At 42.3% G+C, this 21,349-nt stretch overlaps 1 protein-coding gene across 6 annotated transcripts in view; it reads left to right on the top strand.

The window, feature by feature from the left end:
• Window positions 1-20,472, top strand: part of PARN (poly(A)-specific ribonuclease) — a 165,309-nt gene extending 144,837 nt beyond the window's left edge. For 5 of the 6 annotated variants that reach the window (XM_056534485.1, XM_056534488.1, XM_056534487.1 and 2 more), the window contains exons 22-24: window positions 8,627-8,816; window positions 12,917-13,074; window positions 19,047-20,472. In XM_056534485.1, the coding sequence (XP_056390460.1) occupies window positions 8,627-8,816; window positions 12,917-13,074; window positions 19,047-19,096 (398 nt within the window). In that variant the 3' untranslated portion in view covers window positions 19,097-20,472. The remainder of the gene's footprint in view (window positions 1-8,626; window positions 8,817-12,916; window positions 13,075-19,046) is intronic. The other variant, XM_056534484.1, reaches the window with a different exon arrangement.
• The last annotated feature ends 877 nt before the right edge of the window (window positions 20,473-21,349 follow it).

The following is a 21,349-nucleotide window of genomic DNA, read 5'->3' on the forward strand; positions in this document are numbered from 1 at the left end:
TCCCGATCTCCACTGTCCCGTTCTCCTGATCGCATCATGACGTTCCATGAAGAAGCATGTGACATACATGTCACTCCTTCTCCCCTGTGCCCAGTGTAACGCTATGGAGGAAGCAGAGTGACGTGTATGTCACCTGCTCCTCCATAGTACGCAATGATTCGATCGGGAGAACGGGACAGCGGAGCGTCAACACCTGTGGACAGCTGCAGGTGAGCTGTCTATAAAGGGGGGGGGGGGGCTGCTGACTATAAAGGGGTGGCTGCTGTCTATAAGGTGGGGGGGTCCTGCTGTCTACAAGGGGGACCCTGCTCCCTGTCTACAAGGAGAGGCCCGTTGTCTACAAGTGGGACACGGGGGCGCTGTCTACAAGGGGGGCTGTGGTCTACAGGGGGCTGCTACTAATGTCTGCAACTATCTATACTACCTAAAAGGGGATACTACCTAGTATTAAAGGCAATCTTACAGCAGAGTCACCTGCACTAACTTGAATTTATATGTAGATAGTGCAGGTGACCCGGCTTCTACCACTGCTCACCATGTGAACGTCAGCGCAATCGCTCCGGAACCATCGTTCTCGCTGCCAATGCAAATTCCCCTGTTCTGTCCAATGCAAATTCCCCTGTTCTGTCCAATGGAGAAGAGAGAAATTTTGTCTCGTACTACAGCAGCCGCCTCTATTGTACACAACAAGGAACCCACATATCATACGGTAAGCAGCACCAGAAACCGGGTCACCCTGGTGTCAGATTCCCTTTAAAATAAAAGTACTTGTACTTGGTATCAGCGAGTACTAGAATTAAAGTATCGGTACTCGGTCTTAAAAAAAATAAAATGGTATCGGGACATCCCTACCTTTTAAGTGTTTAAGATAGTTGTGTCTTTACCTAGTACATACAAGATGCAATACTAAGTTTTCACACCACAACTAAAAGTCTAGTGGCTAGTATCCTTTTGAGATATTCAGTTAGACTTATTAGAGAATTGGGCTTTGACAAGAGAGTGCGTAATGGCATACCTGTATCCTGTTAGAGGGGTATTCTTGAGAAATATTTTTCTACCTAACTGTGCTCAGGGAGAAGTTATGTTGTGTAAATAGTAAACACTCCCCACCGCCAGCCCTATTATTCATCATTATCAGCAGTTTGTTGCTTAGACAAGGGCTGCTTTTGTGAACCTGGTGTGATCCTTTCTGCTCATATTACCTTGCAAAGTCAGCACAGTGGCAGCATGTTCTGCCAAGTAAACTTTCTATAGCATTAACTGTCATAAGGCATAGCAGAGAGGAGTAGGGCAAACAGCCCAGCTCTAGTCCCACCAACTTAAATGAAGAGAATGAGAATTAGTCGTGGGCAATGGAGGGGCTCTCGGGCTCAATAACAACTGTGAGAGTCCAAAAATCACCTTGTCACTCACAGGTTTTTAAAATCCTTCAGATTGAACAGGTACACTTAGTAAGTTTAATATTGGTCTCAAAATGGGTTACCCATGCAGTTACTTTGGAGACCTAATACATACGAATGTCCATCTGCCCCCCTTTTAAAACAAACAGAACTTAGTTTTAAACTCATGACTGTCCCAGCTTAAAGGAAATCTGTCACCAGTGTCACCTGCACTAACCTGTCAGTACCGACGGGTAGTGCAGGTGACACTGATGACAACACTACTCGCCTTGTCCTGGTCCATGGCGGGGATCTCCTGTAATTGTCTTTTGCTCCGGGCACCGGCTTCGGGCATGGGCGAAGCTTAGTGACTTCACCGCTGCTGCTCCCTGCTTGTTCCCAGGTCCTGGGAACAGCAGCTGTTACGTCATGAACACTGCCCATGCCCCAAGCCGGTGCCCGGATCGAAGATACCGGAGAAGATTACAGGAGATCCCCGCCATGGACTGTGACAAGGTGAGCACCTTTGTCATCAGTGTCACCTGCACTACCTGTCGGTACCAACAGGTTAGTGCCGGTGACACTGGTGACAGATTTGCTTTAAGTTGGTCTTGTTCCAGCCGTATACTTTATTTCCAGTAATCCAGTCAATCCTTATTGTGGTTTTAGCATTCACTGGTGGGACCCTGGTGCTTATCTTATATTTTAATTCTTTTTTTTTCAGCCTCCACTACTGGCATTATTTTGCATGATTTCATGTTGAAGCTTTATTAAATAAGAGAACGTCCGACGACAATACGCTCTTTTCTTTCTTTTTTATTTTTTTTATTCCAGACTGTTAAGTTGGAAACTGCAGAGGACACTAGTTGACAGCCAATTCATTTTGCTGATTCATCCATTCTCCAGATGGCTACATGCCAGAGCTTGGCTTGCAGATTAAAGTCTGAAAGCTGCAAAGCTGCTGGGACTTGAAGGAATGTTGGTAAATTGTTGCTGTATGAAGGCAGGCAATAAAAAGAACTTTTCCTCTAAAGTATTATTCTGAGTTGGTCGCAGCCTGAAAGCCACCTAGTTTCTCACATATTGATCTTTTTGTCTTGCGATGACTTAGATATTTGGGGATATGTTCAAAATCCAGGCACTTAGCCTTGTGTTTGAATAACTTCCTTAATGGTGGGTGTGCACAAACTTCAGCAAGTACATGCTGTCTCCATAGAGGTCATAAATGGAGATAATTTTAGAAAAACTGGGTGCTTACTCCTGCCTGCCTCTCTACATGAATAAAGCGGTGTTGTCCACGCCCCCTCCATGCATCCCTATAGGAGAGCCAGGAGTACACTAATGCTTTAGAAGGGGCTTTTTATATATATATTTTTTAGACTGGACTACTCCTTTAAGTTCTGATCTGTTTTGTCAACTTGCTAAATACACTTTCTATTTTTCCTGGTACCTATGCTTTTTAAACTCCTGGACAACCCCTTATTTTTGCTTTTGTGGTAGCTGGATCAATATTAGTAATCACTATATCAGTGTAGTTATGAAGGCAGTATGACAAAGTTGCCCTATGACATGATCGTTTGTTTGCTTATTTTTAGGGCCCTTTCCCACTACATATTTTCGGATCTGAAATCTGCTCCATGTTCTGCTGCGGAAATTACAATGCAGCAGCCTTCCATTGTTTTCAGTGGGATTCTGCTGCAGCATTCACACTATGAAATTTCCACGGTGGACGTTCCACCTTGGAAATTCCAGACTGCACACACTGCTGAAAGAATAAACATGTTCGTTTTTCTGTCAGAATCAGCTCAGAAATGCATTGCAGTCTATAATGCCAAATGTTCTGCCGGTGCCCTCTACAGATGGAATTTCTGTCCGGAGAAATTGTGTTGTGTGAATAAACCCCCAGGGTGCCTCTATTTTGGCATTTCTACATGCAGATCTACATGTTTTCCCGAAAATAAACCCTACCCTGAAAGTAAGCCCTAGCAGTATTTTCAGGGTGGGCTGCAATATAAGCCCTACCCCCAAAATAAGACCTAGGCCAGGGGTAATCAACTGGCGGACCACGATCCAGACCGTGGCCACCAGTAATGCCCGCAGACCCCCTTATTATTGCAGAGGGGTGGGGGGCACTGTAGGAGTGTGGAGGATGACGGGGGAAGGGGTGGATGGGGGGCTGTAGCAGTGTGGAGGATGGGAGGGGGGGGCTGTAGCAGTGTGGAGGATGGGGGGCTGTAGCAGTGTGGAAGATGGGGGGGGGGGGTGCGGCATCCTCCACACTGTTACAGCCCCCCATCCTCCACACTGTTACAGCCCCCCATCCTCCACACTCCTGCAGCCCCCCATAAATAAGCCCTACCCTGAAAATAAGCCCTGGTGTGTTTTTTGGGACTAAAATTAATATAAGACCCTGGCTTATTTTGGAGAAACACGGTATAATTTTCATTGAAATCTCACCATAACTTTATTCCCTGAAACAATAACCAGTTTAGGGAAGTGCCCAAAAAACCTTTCCTCCATTCTTGTTTACGTTATGGTATGATTATCAGGTAGTCTAAACCAGTATGTTTAATGTGCAAATATCACCTAATCCACAGTCTCCTATATGCTGAAATTCTGCTTAACATAGGCTTGACTCACCCACATTGTTTGCTGGCGCAATTGCAAAGTAAACCTGCTGGTTTATGTAAAGACTTTACAAAATATAGTCTGCTAGTCTATTTATACCAGTGAGCAATGTGGAAGGTATGTGATGAATTGATGGTTGCTCATTAAAAGAAAACGTTGTTTGACATGCGTTTGAGAGATGACGCGGACTTGCCAAGAAACTGTGTTTCCTTACTTTGTCAACCATTTAGCTAAGTTGCAATAAGGGCCTAGTGGCTTGAGTTTCTGCTTGCAATGTGTTCTAAAGAAGCAAAGGCTGCGTTTAAAATTGGTATCTGTGAGATCTTTCTAGACCACCAATGATGCAGAATGTGAGGTCTATCGAGAATATTGGCTCGATCATCTGATTGAATAGGAAACTTTGGACATCTGTAAACTGCTTTAATATGCAATCGAAAGTGATCTCCTCTTCAGCTGAAGTGTTTTCTTAAAGGGAAAGAACACACATCAAAAAGTCAATCTGATAAGGCATCATATTCTAGAACAGGAGGAGCTGAGCAGATTTACATTTTTATGAAAAGGTTCTAGAACAAATAGTAATGTATTCTTGTACTCCTCTGCTCCTTCAGGACTAAGACGTCTTGTAGCTGGTCCTACTCACTGATTTACAGCTATCTGTGTATAGGTTTATGTTTAGAGAAGGCTTTCAGTATCTGAGTAGGAATAGATTGCTAGAAAGAGCTGCAAATTACTAGCTTGGCATCTAGAACTCCACTGATCACAAATTTTGACATGTCACTATGACAATTAGAAGTTTTATTGAAAGGATTTCTCAGCTCCAGTCTAGAAAACCCCCAAATTTCAAGATGAACCAAACATATCTGCCCTCATTTACTAGTGTGAAATGTTGTTTCCGACTTTCAGGATTCCACTCTATTTACTATGGGTAGTCACAGATTTACAAGTTGGGAAAATTTTCTGACCAGCTTTTTCTTGGTGGAAATTTTTAGCCATTTAGTTAACCAATTAAATCGCTTTGTTAGGGCTATTGATAAAATGCAACACAACCACTTAGAGGCACTTAAATACTGTTCAGCACATAAATTCACATTGATATTCACAAAATTGGTGTCCGTCATTCTTAATCAAGAACAGGAATCGAACCGAACACGAGGCAAGGAGAAAATGTTGATCAGGACATCCAGTGTCCCTTTTGGAATACACAATTTAGCAACTTCCTCTACATGTTGGCAGCTAACTTGCAAGTCCATGTGACATTATATATTGCTGAGCACCTGTGAATGAGATTGGCCAAGAGTATAAATTATGTAATGAGATAGGTTGTAGCTGACAGATGCCCTTTAAAGCAGCTGCCTTTTACATTTTGTCAAGATTTAGTCTTTCATGTACTTTTGAGTTAAACATAAAGACTAATCATTAAATAGAAGTCAGGTTAACTGCACTTTGGTTGTATGCACGGTTTGTATCGAGTGCCTATTTATGTTTAACCCCTTAAAGGGGTACTCCGGCGCGAAGACATCTTATCCCCTATCCAAAGGATAGGGGATAAGATGCCTGACTGCGGGGGTCCCGCCACTGGGGACCCCCAGCGATCTTCCACGCCACACCCCGTTAGAATCAGCCCCCAGAGCGTGCTCGCTCCGGGTCTGATTACTGGCGATCACAGAGACTGAGCATAGTGACGTCACCGCTCCGCCCCCGTGTGAAGTCATGCTCCGCCCCCTCAATGCAAGCCTATGGAGGGGGCGTGACAGCTGTCACGCCCCCACCATAGGCTTGCATTGAGGGGGCGGAGCCGGGGCGTCACTATGCTCCGTCCCTGTGATCGCTAGTAATTACACCCGGAGCGAGCACTCTCTGGGGGCTGATTCTAACTGGGTGCGGTGGGACCCCCGCAGTCAGGCATCTTATCCCCTATCCTTTGGATATGGGATAAGATGTTAGTGCCGGAGTACCCCTTTAAGGACTCAGGGTTTTTCTGTTTTTGCACTTTAGTTTTTTCCCTCACCTTTTAACCCCTTAAGGACGCAACTCCTTTTCACCTTAAGGACGGAGCCATTTTTTGCATTTCTGACCACTGCCACTTTAAGCATTAACTCTAAGATGCTTTTACAGATTATTCTGATTCTGAGACATATTTTCGTGACACATTCTACTTTATTTTAGTGGTAAATTTTCGTCGTTACTTGCATCCAAAATTTAGCTTTTTTCTAACTTTGAAACTTGGAAAATGGATATTCCAAATACATTTTATATTGATTCACAAATACGTCCACGTCCACAAATATGTCCACTTTATGTTGGCATCATAAAATGGACATATTTTAACTTTTTGAAAACATTAGAGGGCTTCAAAGTATAGCAGCAATTTTCAAAATTTTCATGAAAATTGCAAAATCTGAAGGGATAGATGTTACAGAACTACAACTCCCAGCATGCCTGGGCAGTCTAGGCATGCTCAGAATTGTAGTTTTGCAACATCTTGAGGGCTACCGTTTGGGCACCACTGTAATAGTGGTCTCCAAACTGTGACCCTCCAGATGTTGCAAAACTACAACTCCCAGCATGCCTAGACAGCCTTTGGCTGTCTGGGCATGCTGGGAGTTGCAGTTTCGCAACCACTAGGAATGCAGCAGTAAAGATCGCTTTGCTGCCACCTTCCTTGATGCTCTACGTCGTCTCCTCCCTACCTGCGCTGCTGATCTCCGCTGATGTCACCGACAATCGGCGGTCCCCACGGCATCTTCTTTGCAGGTACTAGCCGCCATCTTCTCCCCCGGTTCTGCCCAACATCCAGGCATCCCCCCCTTGTCTTCAACTCAGTTCTGACTAATGGCAGGGGATAGGAGGAGGCTGCAGCACTGCAACCTCGCTCCTATCCCTCAGGATGATCGGGGCTGTCACTGACAGCTCCGATCATCCCTATTTTCCGGGCGATCGAGTCACCAGAGACCCGATCAGCGCAGAGTAGCAGAAAATCGCATTTCTGATTTGACATGCGGTTTCCTGCGATCGCCGACATAGGTGGTCTCAGGACCCCCCTCGGTGATGTGCCGGGATGCCTGCTGAATGATTTCAGCAGGCATCCCGGTCCGGTCCCCAACCAGCTAGCAGTGGGGGCCGGAATTCCCACGGGCGTATCCATAAGCCCTACGCCCTGCATCCCGAGTCCTTAAGGACGTATGCATACGCCCTGCGTCCTGAACTGGTTAAAAATCATAACCCTTTCAATTTTGCTCCTGCAGACTCATATTTATTTTTTCGCGCCATTAATTCTACTTTGTAATGACATCAGTAATTTTACCCAAAAATCTATGGCAAAACCCCCAAAAAATTCATTGTGCAACAAATTTTTATAAAAAAAATAAAAAAAACACCATTTTGTAAATTCTGGGGGCTTTCGTTTCTATGCAGTGCATTTTTTCTCTTTATTCTGTAGGTTCAAACAATTAAAATGATACCCTACTTACATTTGATTTTGTCTTCTGGAAAAAATCATAACTACATGCAGGAAAATAAATACATTTCAAAATGTCCTTTTGGCTAATTTTTTGCGCCATGATCTGAAGTTTTTATCGCTACCATTTTTGTTTTGTTCAGACTTTTTGATCGCTTTTTATTCATTTTTTTTTTTTTTTGTATAAAAAGTGACCAAAAATACGCTATTTTGTACTTTGGAATTTTTTTTCACATGTACGACATTGACCATACGGTTTAATTAACAATATATTTTTATAGTTAAGACACTTAAGCACGCGGCAATGCCACATATGTTTATATTTTATATTTATTGACACAGGTTTTTTTGTTTTTTTTTAAATGGGAAAAGGGGCGATTCAAACTTTTATTGGGGAAGGGGTTAAATCATCTAACTTTTTTTTTTTTTTTTTTTGCAATGTTATAGCCCCCATTAGGGGACTATAAAATGTATTACATTGATGGCAGACACTGATCAATGCTATGCCATAGCAATGATCAGTATTACCCTCTATTAATGCTCTGTCCCCAGCCATTCTCTCCTCTTTTGGTTTTTGACCAAATCTTATATGAAATGGGAGGTGATTGCTACTGAAGGGGATAAAAAGGTTATTATTTTCAAGAGTTACTTTTTCTACCTGTGCGCAATGTAAGACATGAATAGTTTAACTGTTTGTGTGTTGTTGTTTTCAACACGACACATTGCAATTTTATGTTGTATTTCTATTGAAATCTTCATTCTTTTAAGGTGTTCATAATTAAAATGTTCATTTGAAGGGTACATGCACAATTTTTGCAGTGTACAATTGGTTTGTGTGCTGGGAATTTCTTGAAACGTATAGTTATTCATGGGTTCTAATTCAGGTAAAGGAGGCAAAAAAGTGTCCTTTTAGCCTCTGTTATACTAAAATATCTCCATGTATCTTTTGTTCATTTATTCCCTAGATAGTTTGTATACAGTCCACAAGAACTAGAAATAGGCTGGGAACTGTTAACTTTCCAAACACATTTTTCTTCATGTCAGAAAAGCCTCTCCTATATACTTGCATATGTGACTGGATTAGGTTATAAACCTTTCTAAGAATTTTTTTTGTTTGCTTCTTGTAATTGTTTCCTCATAATCCTTCCTTTTTCCCTTGCAGCAGTAAACATCAGCAGATTTGCTGAGAGCTATTGTGTCCAAACATATGCCGAGTATGTTGCAAAAAAAGAGAGGCAAAGCCTAACAAAAAGAAAACGAACTGACGATGGATGGATGGATTTTGAAAGGAAGAGGCCGAAAACACAGTACACGTATGTTCCCCAGAACTCAAGATATCATTATTCAAGCTGGTGAATATCTAGTTCCCTGTTTGTGCACATTTAAATATGTCCATTCAGTCTATAGATATAAAACTCAATGGCCCTCATTTACTAAGAGTGTTGTGTAGGTTTCTTTGTGGGTTTTAATCCCCCCAACAATTTTTTTTCCATGGTATTTACTAAGGTTTCCCTACACTTTCCACTTTTTGCTACATTTTGCTTCCCCCCCCCAAGCTCTGATCTGTATGCTGAAATCCACTACACTTTCTGTGGAAACCTTAGTAAATGTTTTTTTGTTTTTTTTTTGTGAGAACATTGGGGACAAGCCCCCTTTTCGGGTTTTCTCAGTAAAATGTAGAGTTAGTCGGGTTTTTTTCATTTCTGGCGCAATGAGACAGAATCTGGTGCACAACCCAACAAAATATGTCGGGTTAACAATCATAAATCAGGCCATAGTGTCAGTAACTTTCGATCCACAGGATCTTTTTGTAGTCTTCACAGAAGACACTGGCCCTGATTTACTAAGTGTTGTGTAGTTTTCATTGTGGGTTTTAAAGGGGTATTCCAGGCAAAACCTTTTTTTATATATATCAACTAAAATCAATTAAAAAATTTGAATCCTTCCAATAGTTATTAGCTTCTGAAGTTTTCTGCCTAAATGCTCAATGAGGATGTCACGTCCCGGGAGCTGTGCATGATGGGAGAATATCCCCATAGGAACTGCACAGCTCCTGGGACGTGAGTCATCAGAGAGCAGTTAGAAAACAACTCAACTTCAGAAGCTAATAACTATTGGAAGGATTAAGATTTTTTAATAGAAGTAATTTACAAATTTGTTTAACTTTCCGGAACCAGTTGATATATAAAAAAAAGTTTTGGCCTGGAATACCCCTTTAATTCCCTCCATTTTTTTTCCACGGTATTTACTAATGTTTCCCTGCATTTTGCTTCTTTTACACATGCTCTGATCTGTAGGGTTTTCTCAGCTCAAATACATTACATTTTCTGTGGAAACCTTAGTAAATGTTTTTTTCTCGAAAATGTTGGACACTTCCCTTTTCAGCGACCATGCCCACTTTCCCCGGCGGCCACACCCCTTTTTCGGGTTTTCTCTGTAAAATGGAGAGTTAGTCGAGTTTTTTCAATTCTGGCGCAAATTCTGGTGCACATCCTGACAAAACATGTCTGGTTTAAAATAGTAAATCAGGGCCTATGTGTTTGGAAGTGATGCTGGAACGTGCGCGCACACAGAAACGGCTAAAGATATTAACATGAAACTTAGTACATGTTAGGCCCATTTCACAATATAAAATTCATCCGTTAAAAGATCCGTTATAAACATCCGTTAGAAAAGCTTTAAAAACGGATGTTAAACGTCCGTTACAAGTCCCATTCAAGTCTATGGGATTTTTTGATTATACGTTATAGCTTATCATGATTTTTCCTCCATCACAAGAAATGGGTAAGTTAACGGCCGTTATTTTTAACATTGAAGTCCATGGCAAACAGATGAGCCTTTGTCATCCATTTGCACCTGGTTTATAATATCCATTATTACTTCTAAGCATGCTCAGAAGAGGTGACATCAGCAGACTCCTGCAGTGCTGAGGGACTGCTACTACTCCCATCATGGAACAGACTTGTTTCCATGATCAGAGTAGTAATTCCCAGGCTGCGGGAGTCTGCTGGGGAGGCAACATTAGTGTTTGTACTACAACCCCCAACATGGAACAGACTCTGTTCCATGATGGGGGTTGTAGTACAGGGGCTGAGGGATTGATGGTGCCGATTCTCACTTCTGAGACCCGATGCGATTAGAAGTTATTAAACAGGGGAGCAGGCTGCATGCTCCACTCCCCTGCGATGTACTTTACTTTAGTTTTAAAATTCCCCGCCGGGAGCCCTGAATGGCCGGTACTGAGGAGCCATTCAGGGCTCCCGGCGGGGTTTTCAAAGCGTTGCATTGGGGAAAGATATATATATAGAATCTCTGGGGGGGAGGGGTATATGTCTGGCCCTCACAGCGCTTATATATATGTTCCCCCCCAGCAGCGCTTTATATATGTTCTCCCCCCCACCCCCCCACAGCACATATATGTTCCCCCCCCCCCCCCCCGCAGCGCTATCATAAGCCCCCGGCAGCGCTATGAATGAAAAGTATTTGAACAGCACCACATCTGGCCAGTGCGATGTGCTGCTGAAAGAATACTTTTCATTCATAGCGCTGCGATGGCATATGATTATAGAAGCGGGTTCCTCAGTACCGACCATTCAGGGCTCCTGGCAGGGAGTTTAAAAATGAAAGTAAAGTACATCGTACATCGCAGGGGAGTGGAGCATGCTGCTCCCCTGTTTAACTTCTAATCGCATCGGGTCTCAGAAGTGAGACCCGGTGCGATCAATCCCTCAGCCCCTGTACTACAACCCCCATCATGGAACAGAGTATGTTCCATGAAGGGGGTTGTAGTACAAACAATCATGTAGCCTCCCCAGCCACCGCCAGACTCCCGCAGCCGTGGAACCACTACTCCCATTATGTAAAAAGTCTGTTCCATGATGGGAGTAGTAGTCTCGGCTGTGTGAAACTGTAGGCAAAGACCCCCCACGATCTCCTTAACAGGGCTCCAGCAGTCTGCTGGAAGGGGGGTGTGCTGACCTTTGCAGGAAGCTGCAGCAGACATGCCTCCCCCATGTTTCCCTATGGGATAAATGGAGGGGGTGTGTCTGCTGCCGCTCCATGCGGGGTCAGCACACCTTCTTTCAGCAGACTGCCAGTGCCCCCATCAGGAGATCGTGGGGGGGTCCCAGCAGTCGGACACCCTGCAATCTATAAATTATCCCCTATCCTTTGGATAGGAACTGAGTTATATTTCACTACAGAATGTAAAAAGTTAAGTCTTTCCAAATGCATTGTATGTGCAAAAGGTACATAGGGGGAGATTTATTAAAACTTGTGCAGAGGAACACTGGAGTAGTTGCCCGCATTAACCAATTGAGGTCTCAGAGTTGATAGGAATGGTACCTCTACCACATAGCTGGAGCAAAGAGCATGTTACCCTAGAGGCCCCGGTGTGTCCATGCACCATTTGTTTCAAAGAACACTTAAGTTTTTAGCCAGGGAGGAAATTTATTTATTTAATTTTTAATTTTTTGCAACATGTTTTTATATCCTCCCGAAAATGTAAATAAGAGATTGCTCAGATTAAACCGATAAAAGTTAAAATTAATACTTCTGCAGGACAAGCCAAGTGTTTCGGACATTTAGAGAAATCATTAATCATGTTGCTCCCTTTTTAATCTATCCCTTGCACTACTTACAGGCCATACTGGGAATAGCATTCATCCTATGTAACAGAACATCATATCTTTAAATAAAACATCTGGCTGGCAGATGCACAACAGTAAAGATAAATTTGTATTATGTAGATAACTAAACAAAGGGAGAATATTGAGTCTTAAATCTGACTGCATACTGTAGTTCTGATGATCAATGCTGCACATATACAATAACAAAGTATAGAAAGCTTAGAAAAAAACTTTTTAAATACCCTTTTAGGGTAGTTGATTTTAAGTTAATAAAATGGGTGACTGATTCAGAAATTCCATCAGCTAGACAGAACAGAGAGCAGTTATAAGGTGTCTCATTTTGTAGGATCCAGCATGTTTGTGCTTTATATGAAAGACCCATTGACTCCTATAGGAACTATGTAATGTGCCATTTTCCCTGTGGTCAACCTGTGGAGCAGTTGATCAATTCCGACCATAATCCTCTAGACTGCAGCTGAATTCATTTCCTTCTACCAAATAGGTTTTGTGAAAAAATTAAATAAACAAACAGGTAACCCAAAGGACTATGACTCCCGTTTTTGTTCATGACAGCAAGTCTAGTTGATTTGAAGATTATAAAATGTTGACTTAAGTCTCTATTGAACCTCTCCTCTTTTAAATACACATGCACCCCTAATACACATGCTTATGCACAGACTCAAGCGGAGAACTGTCGGGCAAGAACAGTAGGGTAAAATTTGGCATACACGTGTAGATTCTACCTGATTTTGTTGTTCACAAACTTTATCTTGATAACTCCTTTCCATTATTCCTTTCTATTATTTCTCTCTACATGTTTTCAGTCTTGATCAATCACATTCAACCAAGAGATCTATAAATTCTGTTGAAGAAGAATTGGTTGCTGCCAGTCCAGGAGAAGGCCAGGGAGATGCATCCAGTCCCTCAGCTTCAGATGCAGCAAATAGTAGGAAGCGTCAGAAAACAGACCCAGATCAAGCAGGTATGACATTGTTCAATGATAGATTTTCCTTCTAGTTGATTCCTATCCTATTTTGGCTCACAGATTGAATGTATTTTTATTTAGTTGTATATTTATTCATTCATTCATTCAGGTATTTATTTAGTTATTTATTTATTTTTAACCTATGTTTAGGACAGAGGTTAAGTAAAAACCCAAATAAAAAAAACTAAATCTGTCCTTTATATCTTTTTGGGGTTGCATCATTTGGTATTTATAAGAATATTAAAGTAAAAGCAGACACTAAGGGTGGAGTCACATTACATAATTTTCTTGCAGAATTTCCTCACCGAAAATAATCCTTATCAGGAACTGCTATTGATATCGATGAGGCCTTAATGCCACAAGGGATCCTAGCAGAATTTACACGTATAAATTCTGCTCGGCTCTGTCTTAAATTACTTGTGTGCCATGGTTTTTGCTTGTAGAAGTAGTAATTCAGGGAGGAAATTCTGTGAAACCTGCTGAACAAATAGGAGCTATGTGTAAGCCCCCTATTGATACCAATGGTGATAGAATTCAGAGTAAAGGGGTACTCTGGTGGAAAACTTTAACTTTCTGGCATCAGTAAAAAAACAAACAAACAGATTTGTAAATTACTTCTATTAAAAGTTCTTAATCCTTCCAGTACTCATTAGCAGCTGTATGCTACAGAGGCAATTTCTTTTTGGATTTATTTTCTGTCACGACCACAGTGCTCTCTGCTGACACCTCTGTCCATGTCAGGAACTGTCTAGAGCAGGAAAAAAATCCTCATAGCACACATGCTGCTCTGGTCATTTCCTAAAATGGACAGAGGTGTCAGCAGAGAGCATTGTGGTCGTGACAGTAAAGAAATCCAGAAAGAAAAGAATTTCCATACAGCCGCTAATAAGTACTGGAAAGATTAAGAATTTTTGTCTTTTGTCATTTACAAATCTGTTTAACCTCTTGGGGATGAAGGGTGTACAGGGTACACCCTTGCTCCCTGGTACGCCCTATGCACGGCGGGGGACCTGACTGGGATGCCTGCTGATATCCCCCCCCATGTCTGCAATCTCCACAAATTGCCGGTTAATTCACACCGCCGATTCCAGGTCATACGGGTCTCCGGTGACCCGGAAAATAAGGGGGATCGGGGTTGTCCAAGACACCCACGATTCCCCTGAACGGATAGGAGTGAGGTGGCAGGGGTGCCACCCCTCCTATCCCTGCTATTGGTCGATCAGAAGCGATCGACCAATAGCAGATCGGGGATTGGGGAATGTTACCGTTCGGTTCCCCTGCTCTGCCCACCCACTGTAGTCCTGGCAGAGCAGGGAAACCGACTGTGACCGATGCCGGAGGTCACTTACCCTCGGCGGCGATCTTCGGCAGTGGCAATGACTTGCAGCAGGCTCCATGGATTCTACGGAAGCCGGTAAGTAGTTGCCTAGCAACATCTGGAGGGCTACAGTTTTTTGACCACTATACAGTGGTCTCTAAACAGTAGTCCTCCAGATGTTGCAAAACTACAACTCCCAGCATGCCCACACAGCAGTTTGCTGTCTGGGCATGCTGGGATTTGTAGTTTTGCAACATCTGGAGGGCCACAGTTTGGAGATCACACTGCAGTGGTCTCTAAACTGTAGCCCTCCAGATGTTGCAAAACTGCAAATCTCAGCATGCCTAAACAGCTGTCTCGGCATGCTTTGAGTTGTAGTTGCGTACCTCCAGCTGTTGCATAACTACATCTCCCAGCATGCCCTTCGGCAATCGGTACATGCTGGGAGTTTTGCAACAGCTGGAGGCACAATGGATGGAAAATACGGAGATAGGTAACAGAACCTAACTAAAGGTTTTCCAACCAGTGTGCCTCCAGCTGTTGCAAAAGTACAACTGCCAGTACAACTGCCAGCATGCACGGTCTGTCAGTGCATGCTGGGAGTTATAGTTTTGCAACAGCTAGAGGTTTGCCCCCCCCCCCCCCCCCCCCCCCCGGGCGGGTTTACAGTGAGTTTCCTGCTTCAGGTTTGAGCTGCAGCAAATTTTCCGCCTCAGTACAAACTCCTAGCGGGAGACTCACCATAAACCCACCTGTGTGAATGTACCCTAAAAACACATAATGAAGGGTAAAACACTACATATACACCCCCTTACACTGTCTCCTCTCCCCCCCCCCCCCCCCAAACCGATAAAAATGAAAAACTTATTGTACGCCAGTGTTTCCAAAACGGAGCCTCCAGCTGTTACAAAACAACAACTCCCAGCATTTCTGGACAGCCACTGACTGTCCAGGCATTCTGGGAGTTTACCACCCTGTTTGGTAATCACTGGCTTAGAATACCCCTATGTCCACCCTATGCAATCCGTTATTTAGTCCTCAAATGCGCATGGCGCTCTCTCACTTCGGAGCCCTGTCGCATTTCAAGGAAACATTTTAGGGCCACCTATGGGGTATTTCCATACTCTGGAGACATTGTGTTACAAATTTTTGGGGGTCTTTTTCTCCTTTTACCCCTTATGAAAAGAAAAAGTTGGGGTCTACACTAGGGATCGACCGATTATCGGTATGGCCGATATTATCGGCCGATAATCACGATTTTGGGCATTATCAGTATCGTCAATTATCTTGCCGATAATGCCCCGCCCCCCGCACCGCGACCGCAACCCCCTCGACCCACCGCATCGCCGACCAACCGCACCCCCCACCGTGATGCTAGGCGGTATACCGGTATGGATTTTTTCCCATACCGCTACACCGGTCGGGCCCCTCCCCCACCCTCCCAGTCAATAAAAAAATTAAACTTACCCGTAATGGGGGTGGTCCGGGCCATCCATCGTTCCTGTAGCGTCCGGGGGCGTTCCGGGTGGAGGGTGGTCCGGTCCGGGCTGTCCTTCTTCTCCCACGGTCTTCTTCTCCACTCCGGGCAGGCTCCGGCCTAGTACGCTGCATAGACGCCGCTACGCCGTGACGTCAGGTGCGTCGCTACGCACGGGCGTCACTGCGCAGCGACGTCTATGCAGCGTACTAGGTCGGAGCCTGCCCGGAGTGGAGAAGATGACCGCCGGAGAAGGACAGCCCGGACCGGTTCACCCTCCACCCGGAACGCCCCCGGATGCTACAGGAACGATGGATGGATGGCCCGGACCACCCTGACGGGTAGGGGGAGAGAAGCGGGTGGTGGCGGCGGCGGCCTATGGCCCCGCAAAAGCCACTGCAGATCATTGATTTAAAGCGCCGCTTTAAATCAATGATCTGCAGCGGTATCGCAGGGGGTTAAATAGCCGATAACTTATACCGGAATATCGGTATAAGTTATCGGCTATCGGCCCTAACCTGCACTGATTATCGGTATCGGCCCTAAAAAAATGATATCGGTCGATCCCTAGTCTACACCAGCCTGTTAGTGTAAAACATTTTACACTAACCTGCTGGTGTTGCCTCATACTTTTTATTTTCACAAGCGGTAAAAGGGAAAAAAAACACAAAATTTGTAACGCAATTTCTCCTGAATACGGAAATACCCCATATGTGGGCGTAAAATGCTCTGTGGACACACAACAGGGCTCAGGAGTGAGAGCACACCATTTACATTTGAGGCATAAATTGGGGATTTGCACAGGGGTGGCTGATTTTACAGCGGTTCTGACATAAACACAAAAAAATAAATACCCACGTATGACCCCATTTTGTAAACTACACCCCTCACGGAACATAAGGGGTATAGTGAGCCTTAACACTTTGTTTAAAGTTGGATGGGAAAATGAGGAAAAAAAAATTTCTTCTGAGTAAGAACATACCCTGTATGTGGATGTAAAGTGCTCTGTGGGCGAACTACAATGCTCAGAAGAGAAGGAGCGCCATTTGGCTTTTGGAGAGAAAATATGTCTGGAATTGAATGCCTTGTGTGTTTACGAAGCCCCTATAGTGCCAGAACAATGGACACCCCCCCCCCCCCACATGTGACCCCATTTTGGAAACTACATCTCTCATGTAATGTAATAAGGGTTGCAGTGAGCATTTAAAACCCACAGGTGTCTGACAGATATTTGGAACAGTGGTCCGTGAAAATGAAAAATGTATCTTTCCATTTGTACAGCCCACTGTTCCAAAGATCTGTCAAACACCAGTGGGGTGTAAATGCTCACTGCACCCCTTATTAAATTCTGTGAGGGGTGTATTTTCCAAAATAGGGTCACATGTGGGGGAGGGGGGTCCACTGTTCTGGCACAACGGGGGGGGGGGGGGGGGGGCCTTTGTAAACGCACATAGCTCCCGAATTCCATTCAAAACAAATTCTCTCTCCAAAAGCTCAATAGCGCTCCTCCTCTTCTGAGCATTGTAGTTCGCCAGCAGAGCGCTTGATGTCCACACATGGGGTTACAAATTTTGGGGGTATTTTCTCCTATTTATTACCCCTTGTAAAAATGTGAAATATGGGGGAAACCAGCATTTTAGTGAGAATCTTAAGTCTTCAAACACCTGTGGGGTGTTAAGGCTCACTGGACCTCTTGTTACGTGCCTTGAGGGGTGTAGTTTCCAAAATAGTATGCTATGTGGTTTTTTTTGTTTTGTTTTTGCGGTTCTGGCACCACAGGGGCTTCCTAAATGTGACATGCCCCCCAAAAACCATTTCAGCAAAATTCACTCTCCAAAATCCCATTATCGCTCCTTCCCTTCTGAGCCCTCTACTGCGCCCGCCGAACACTTGACATATGCATATGAGGTATTTCCTTACTCGAGAGAAATTGGGTTACAAATTATGGGGGGGGGGGGGCTTTTTTTTCTTATTACCCCTTGTAAAAATTCAAAAACTGGGTCTACAAGAACATGTTAGTGTAAAAAATTAAGATTTTAAATTTTTTCCTTCACTTTGCTGCTATTCCTGTGAAACACCTAACGAGATAACACACTTACTGAATGTCATTTTGAATACTTTGAGGGGTGCAGTTTTTATAATGGGGTCATTTGTGGGGTACTTCTAATAAGTAAGCCCTTCAAATCCACTTCAAAACTGAACTGGTTTCTGAAAAATTCTGATTTTGAAAATTTTGTGGAAAATTGCTGCTATACTTTGAAGCCCAACTTTATGATGCAAACATGAACATAGACATATTGTATATGTGAATCAATGTATCATTTATTTGGAATATTCATTTTTCTTACAAGCAGAGAGCTTCAAAGTTCGAAAAATTCAAAATTTGCTATTTTTTCATAACATTTTGGAATTTTTCACCAAGAAATGATGCAAGTATCGACAAAATTTACCACGAACATAAAGTAGAATATGTCACAAAAAAACAATCTTGGAATCAGAATGAAAGGTAAAAGCATCCCAGAGTTATTAATGCTTAAAGTGACAGTGGTCAGATGTGCAAATAACGCTCTGGTCCTTGAGGTGAAAATGGGCTTGGTCCTTAAAGGGTTAACTTTCTCGAACCAGTTGGAAAAAAAAATGTTTTCCACAGGAGTACCCCTTTAACCCTCTTCACTATTGGCGAAGGAGTGTTTTGACCCCCCTAATATAACATTAAAAAGTTCTTTAGTATAAAGAAAACTGTTTGAAATTTGAGATTTTACCTATCTTCCATGGATCCATGGGGGTCCTAGTGGTCAGACCCCAGCCAATCACATATGATATTGCCTGTGCATTTTGGAGCACTGTGAAGCCGCATTCACATGGCAGAATTTCTGCACTGAATTCTACATGGAATTCTGTACAAAATTCTGCATGAATTTATAGCCAATACACTTCAATGGGAATCGGCTTTCACATTCACACAGCAGAATTTCTGCTGCAGAAATACCATTGAAGTGAATTGGCGATACATTCATGTAGAATTTTCATGCGTAATTCAGTGCAGAAATTCTGCCATGTGAAACCGGCCTAAGTCGTATCCACTTCACTTTTTCTCCCATTTAGCCCTTTAGGCTTTTACAGCAATCTCTACTGCATGAATTCATGACTGTTTTCTCTCTCTCATTTTGCCAGAATGCAGCAACAGTGTCTCTGAAGAATTTGAGCTGGTGCACACTTGGTAGACACATCGGTCACTCTTCTGCGATACAAGCTTTGAAAGCCATATATTTTACTTCTCATTTGGACATAATTTGGATGTGTATGCAGGTCATACTGAATTACCACCTTGTGACTATATAAGCCTTTCTCCTATTTTTGTACAACTGAGAAGCACAATGGTGTTGGCCTGTAAAATAAATGTGGCTTAACAATTCTGTTTTACTTGTCATGCCCAGACTTTTCATTGAACTTCTACATAAATCCTAAGGCTATGGCTGTAAATTTTATATCTTAAAGTAGATTACAGAATTTAAGGCTTCATTGATGGAAACTTTGTAATAGGTATACTGTGGCCTTTGTCACATAATCTCCAAAGGGACCTTTCATCTGGAGTTTTATAGCAAGAAATCCAGACACTCTATAGAAGTATATATGTTATACATTATTAATCTCCTCCTTTCAAACATGTTTTTACTGTAACATTGCTGTGATGTGTTTTGTGTCATGTGAATGTAAGGGTTTTCTTTTTTTTTTTTTTTTTTCTTTTCTTTTCTTTTTTTTTTTATTGTTGTTGTACCTGTAGCGTTTTGTGTCTCCAGATATCACAAGGGTTGTGCACATGGACTGTATTTTCCATCGTTAATATATATTTATTGTAATCACTCTTAATTATTGTGTATGTATAATTCATACCTATGCCATGTGTTAAGCCTCACTGTTAGGTTTAAAACCTAAGTTTATTTTTAGAAAAAATTTGATTAAAAATATTGCCTGAGATGGAGAATTGATGCTTTAACACTTTTGTAATAATCTACTGTGACCAAAATGCACGGAGGACCTGAGTCATAAGACGAGTCACTGACTGGTTGCTATGAGCATTCTCTGCCCGTAATCCCAAGTCTGAATTTGCTTAAATCTTCTGAATGACTTATAGATAGACCATTTTACGTGAATCCTAGTCAGATTTTTGTAGAAATAAAAGTGGGTGGATAACCTTGTATGCAGTCTGATACCTCTACACGTTTGTTTTTCCTTTCCGCAGTGGTTTTCCCAATTCTTTGAAAAATATTTCTTTCGGAATGTGATTTTTGTTGTATGTGTTTTTTTTTGTTTTTTTTTTTTAAATAAATTTAGTTTACACCTTTTTTGGAGAACATGTGAGGTACTAACTTCTAGAAGATAAATGTGTATGTGGAAACTAAATTCAGTTTTGGTTTGTATAATATTTTGTAAAAGAAAATATGAATTTTGGGAAAAATCTATATAATAAAAACATGCAAATGAAACCAGCTGTATAGATCTGCAATAGTCTATTTATTTCAGAGCTATTTAACTTTTTGTACCATGGGAATAAAAGTGCCTGGTTTATTTCCTTAATGTAAAATTAAAGTAACTTTTGTAGTAACTATTTTTGTGTTGCCTTTTTTTTTTTTATTTTTTTTTATGGAAGTTTATAAATTTCCATTGCATTTTGGAATTTGAGCCAGATCTTTAAAATAAAACAATGAAACAAAGTAAACAGAATTGATAGGGAGTAGTTACATATAGTCACATTATAGTTTGTAAGGTTAAAAAAAAACATTCCATTCAGTGCAGCCTATTACCCTATAGTGTTGATCCAGAGGAAGGAAAAACCATGAAACAATTCAATTTTCTTCATTCTGAGGGGATAAATTCCTTTCTAACTCTGAATCTGGCAATGACAATAAAACTCTGGATCAACAACCCTTCTCCAGAATCTAGTGACTATAACCTGTAATATTACTCTCCAGAAAAGCATCCAAGACCCTTTTTAAACTCTTATTGAAGTTACAATGTAATTTTGCAATACAAGAGCATAAAATGGGTTGTTCTGCAGGTTGTCACATAACCAAAAGTGGAGTGGACTGTCTTAGATGTTGCCAGTAGTGTAGGTTAATTCATTGGAAATAGGAAATTACTGTTAGCTAGGCTCAGGTGGTTGAGACTGTACTGTGCAACATTGTGCCTGCATGCACAGTAGTGTCCATCAGTGGTCTTTATATTCAAGCATCGAGTAGCCTATAAATGCTCCCTGAAAGCACATCTGTTAGAAAACACATGAAAGCTGCCAATTTAATTTTAGGTTTATTGTATTTCAAACCATGGTATATCTGTATTAATTCCTTTAGTGTTTTCGGCAAGAAGCCACCAGACAGCATTGCGTGATGTCTAGTTGTCTTGACTCATTGACATTAATGGCTGACTCATATGAAACAACTGAGGTTCAGGGTGCCACATGTACATTCCCCTTGACC

This window comes from Hyla sarda, chromosome 8 (assembly GCF_029499605.1).
Source record: "Hyla sarda isolate aHylSar1 chromosome 8, aHylSar1.hap1, whole genome shotgun sequence".
Lineage (NCBI taxonomy): Eukaryota > Metazoa > Chordata > Amphibia > Anura > Hylidae > Hyla > Hyla sarda.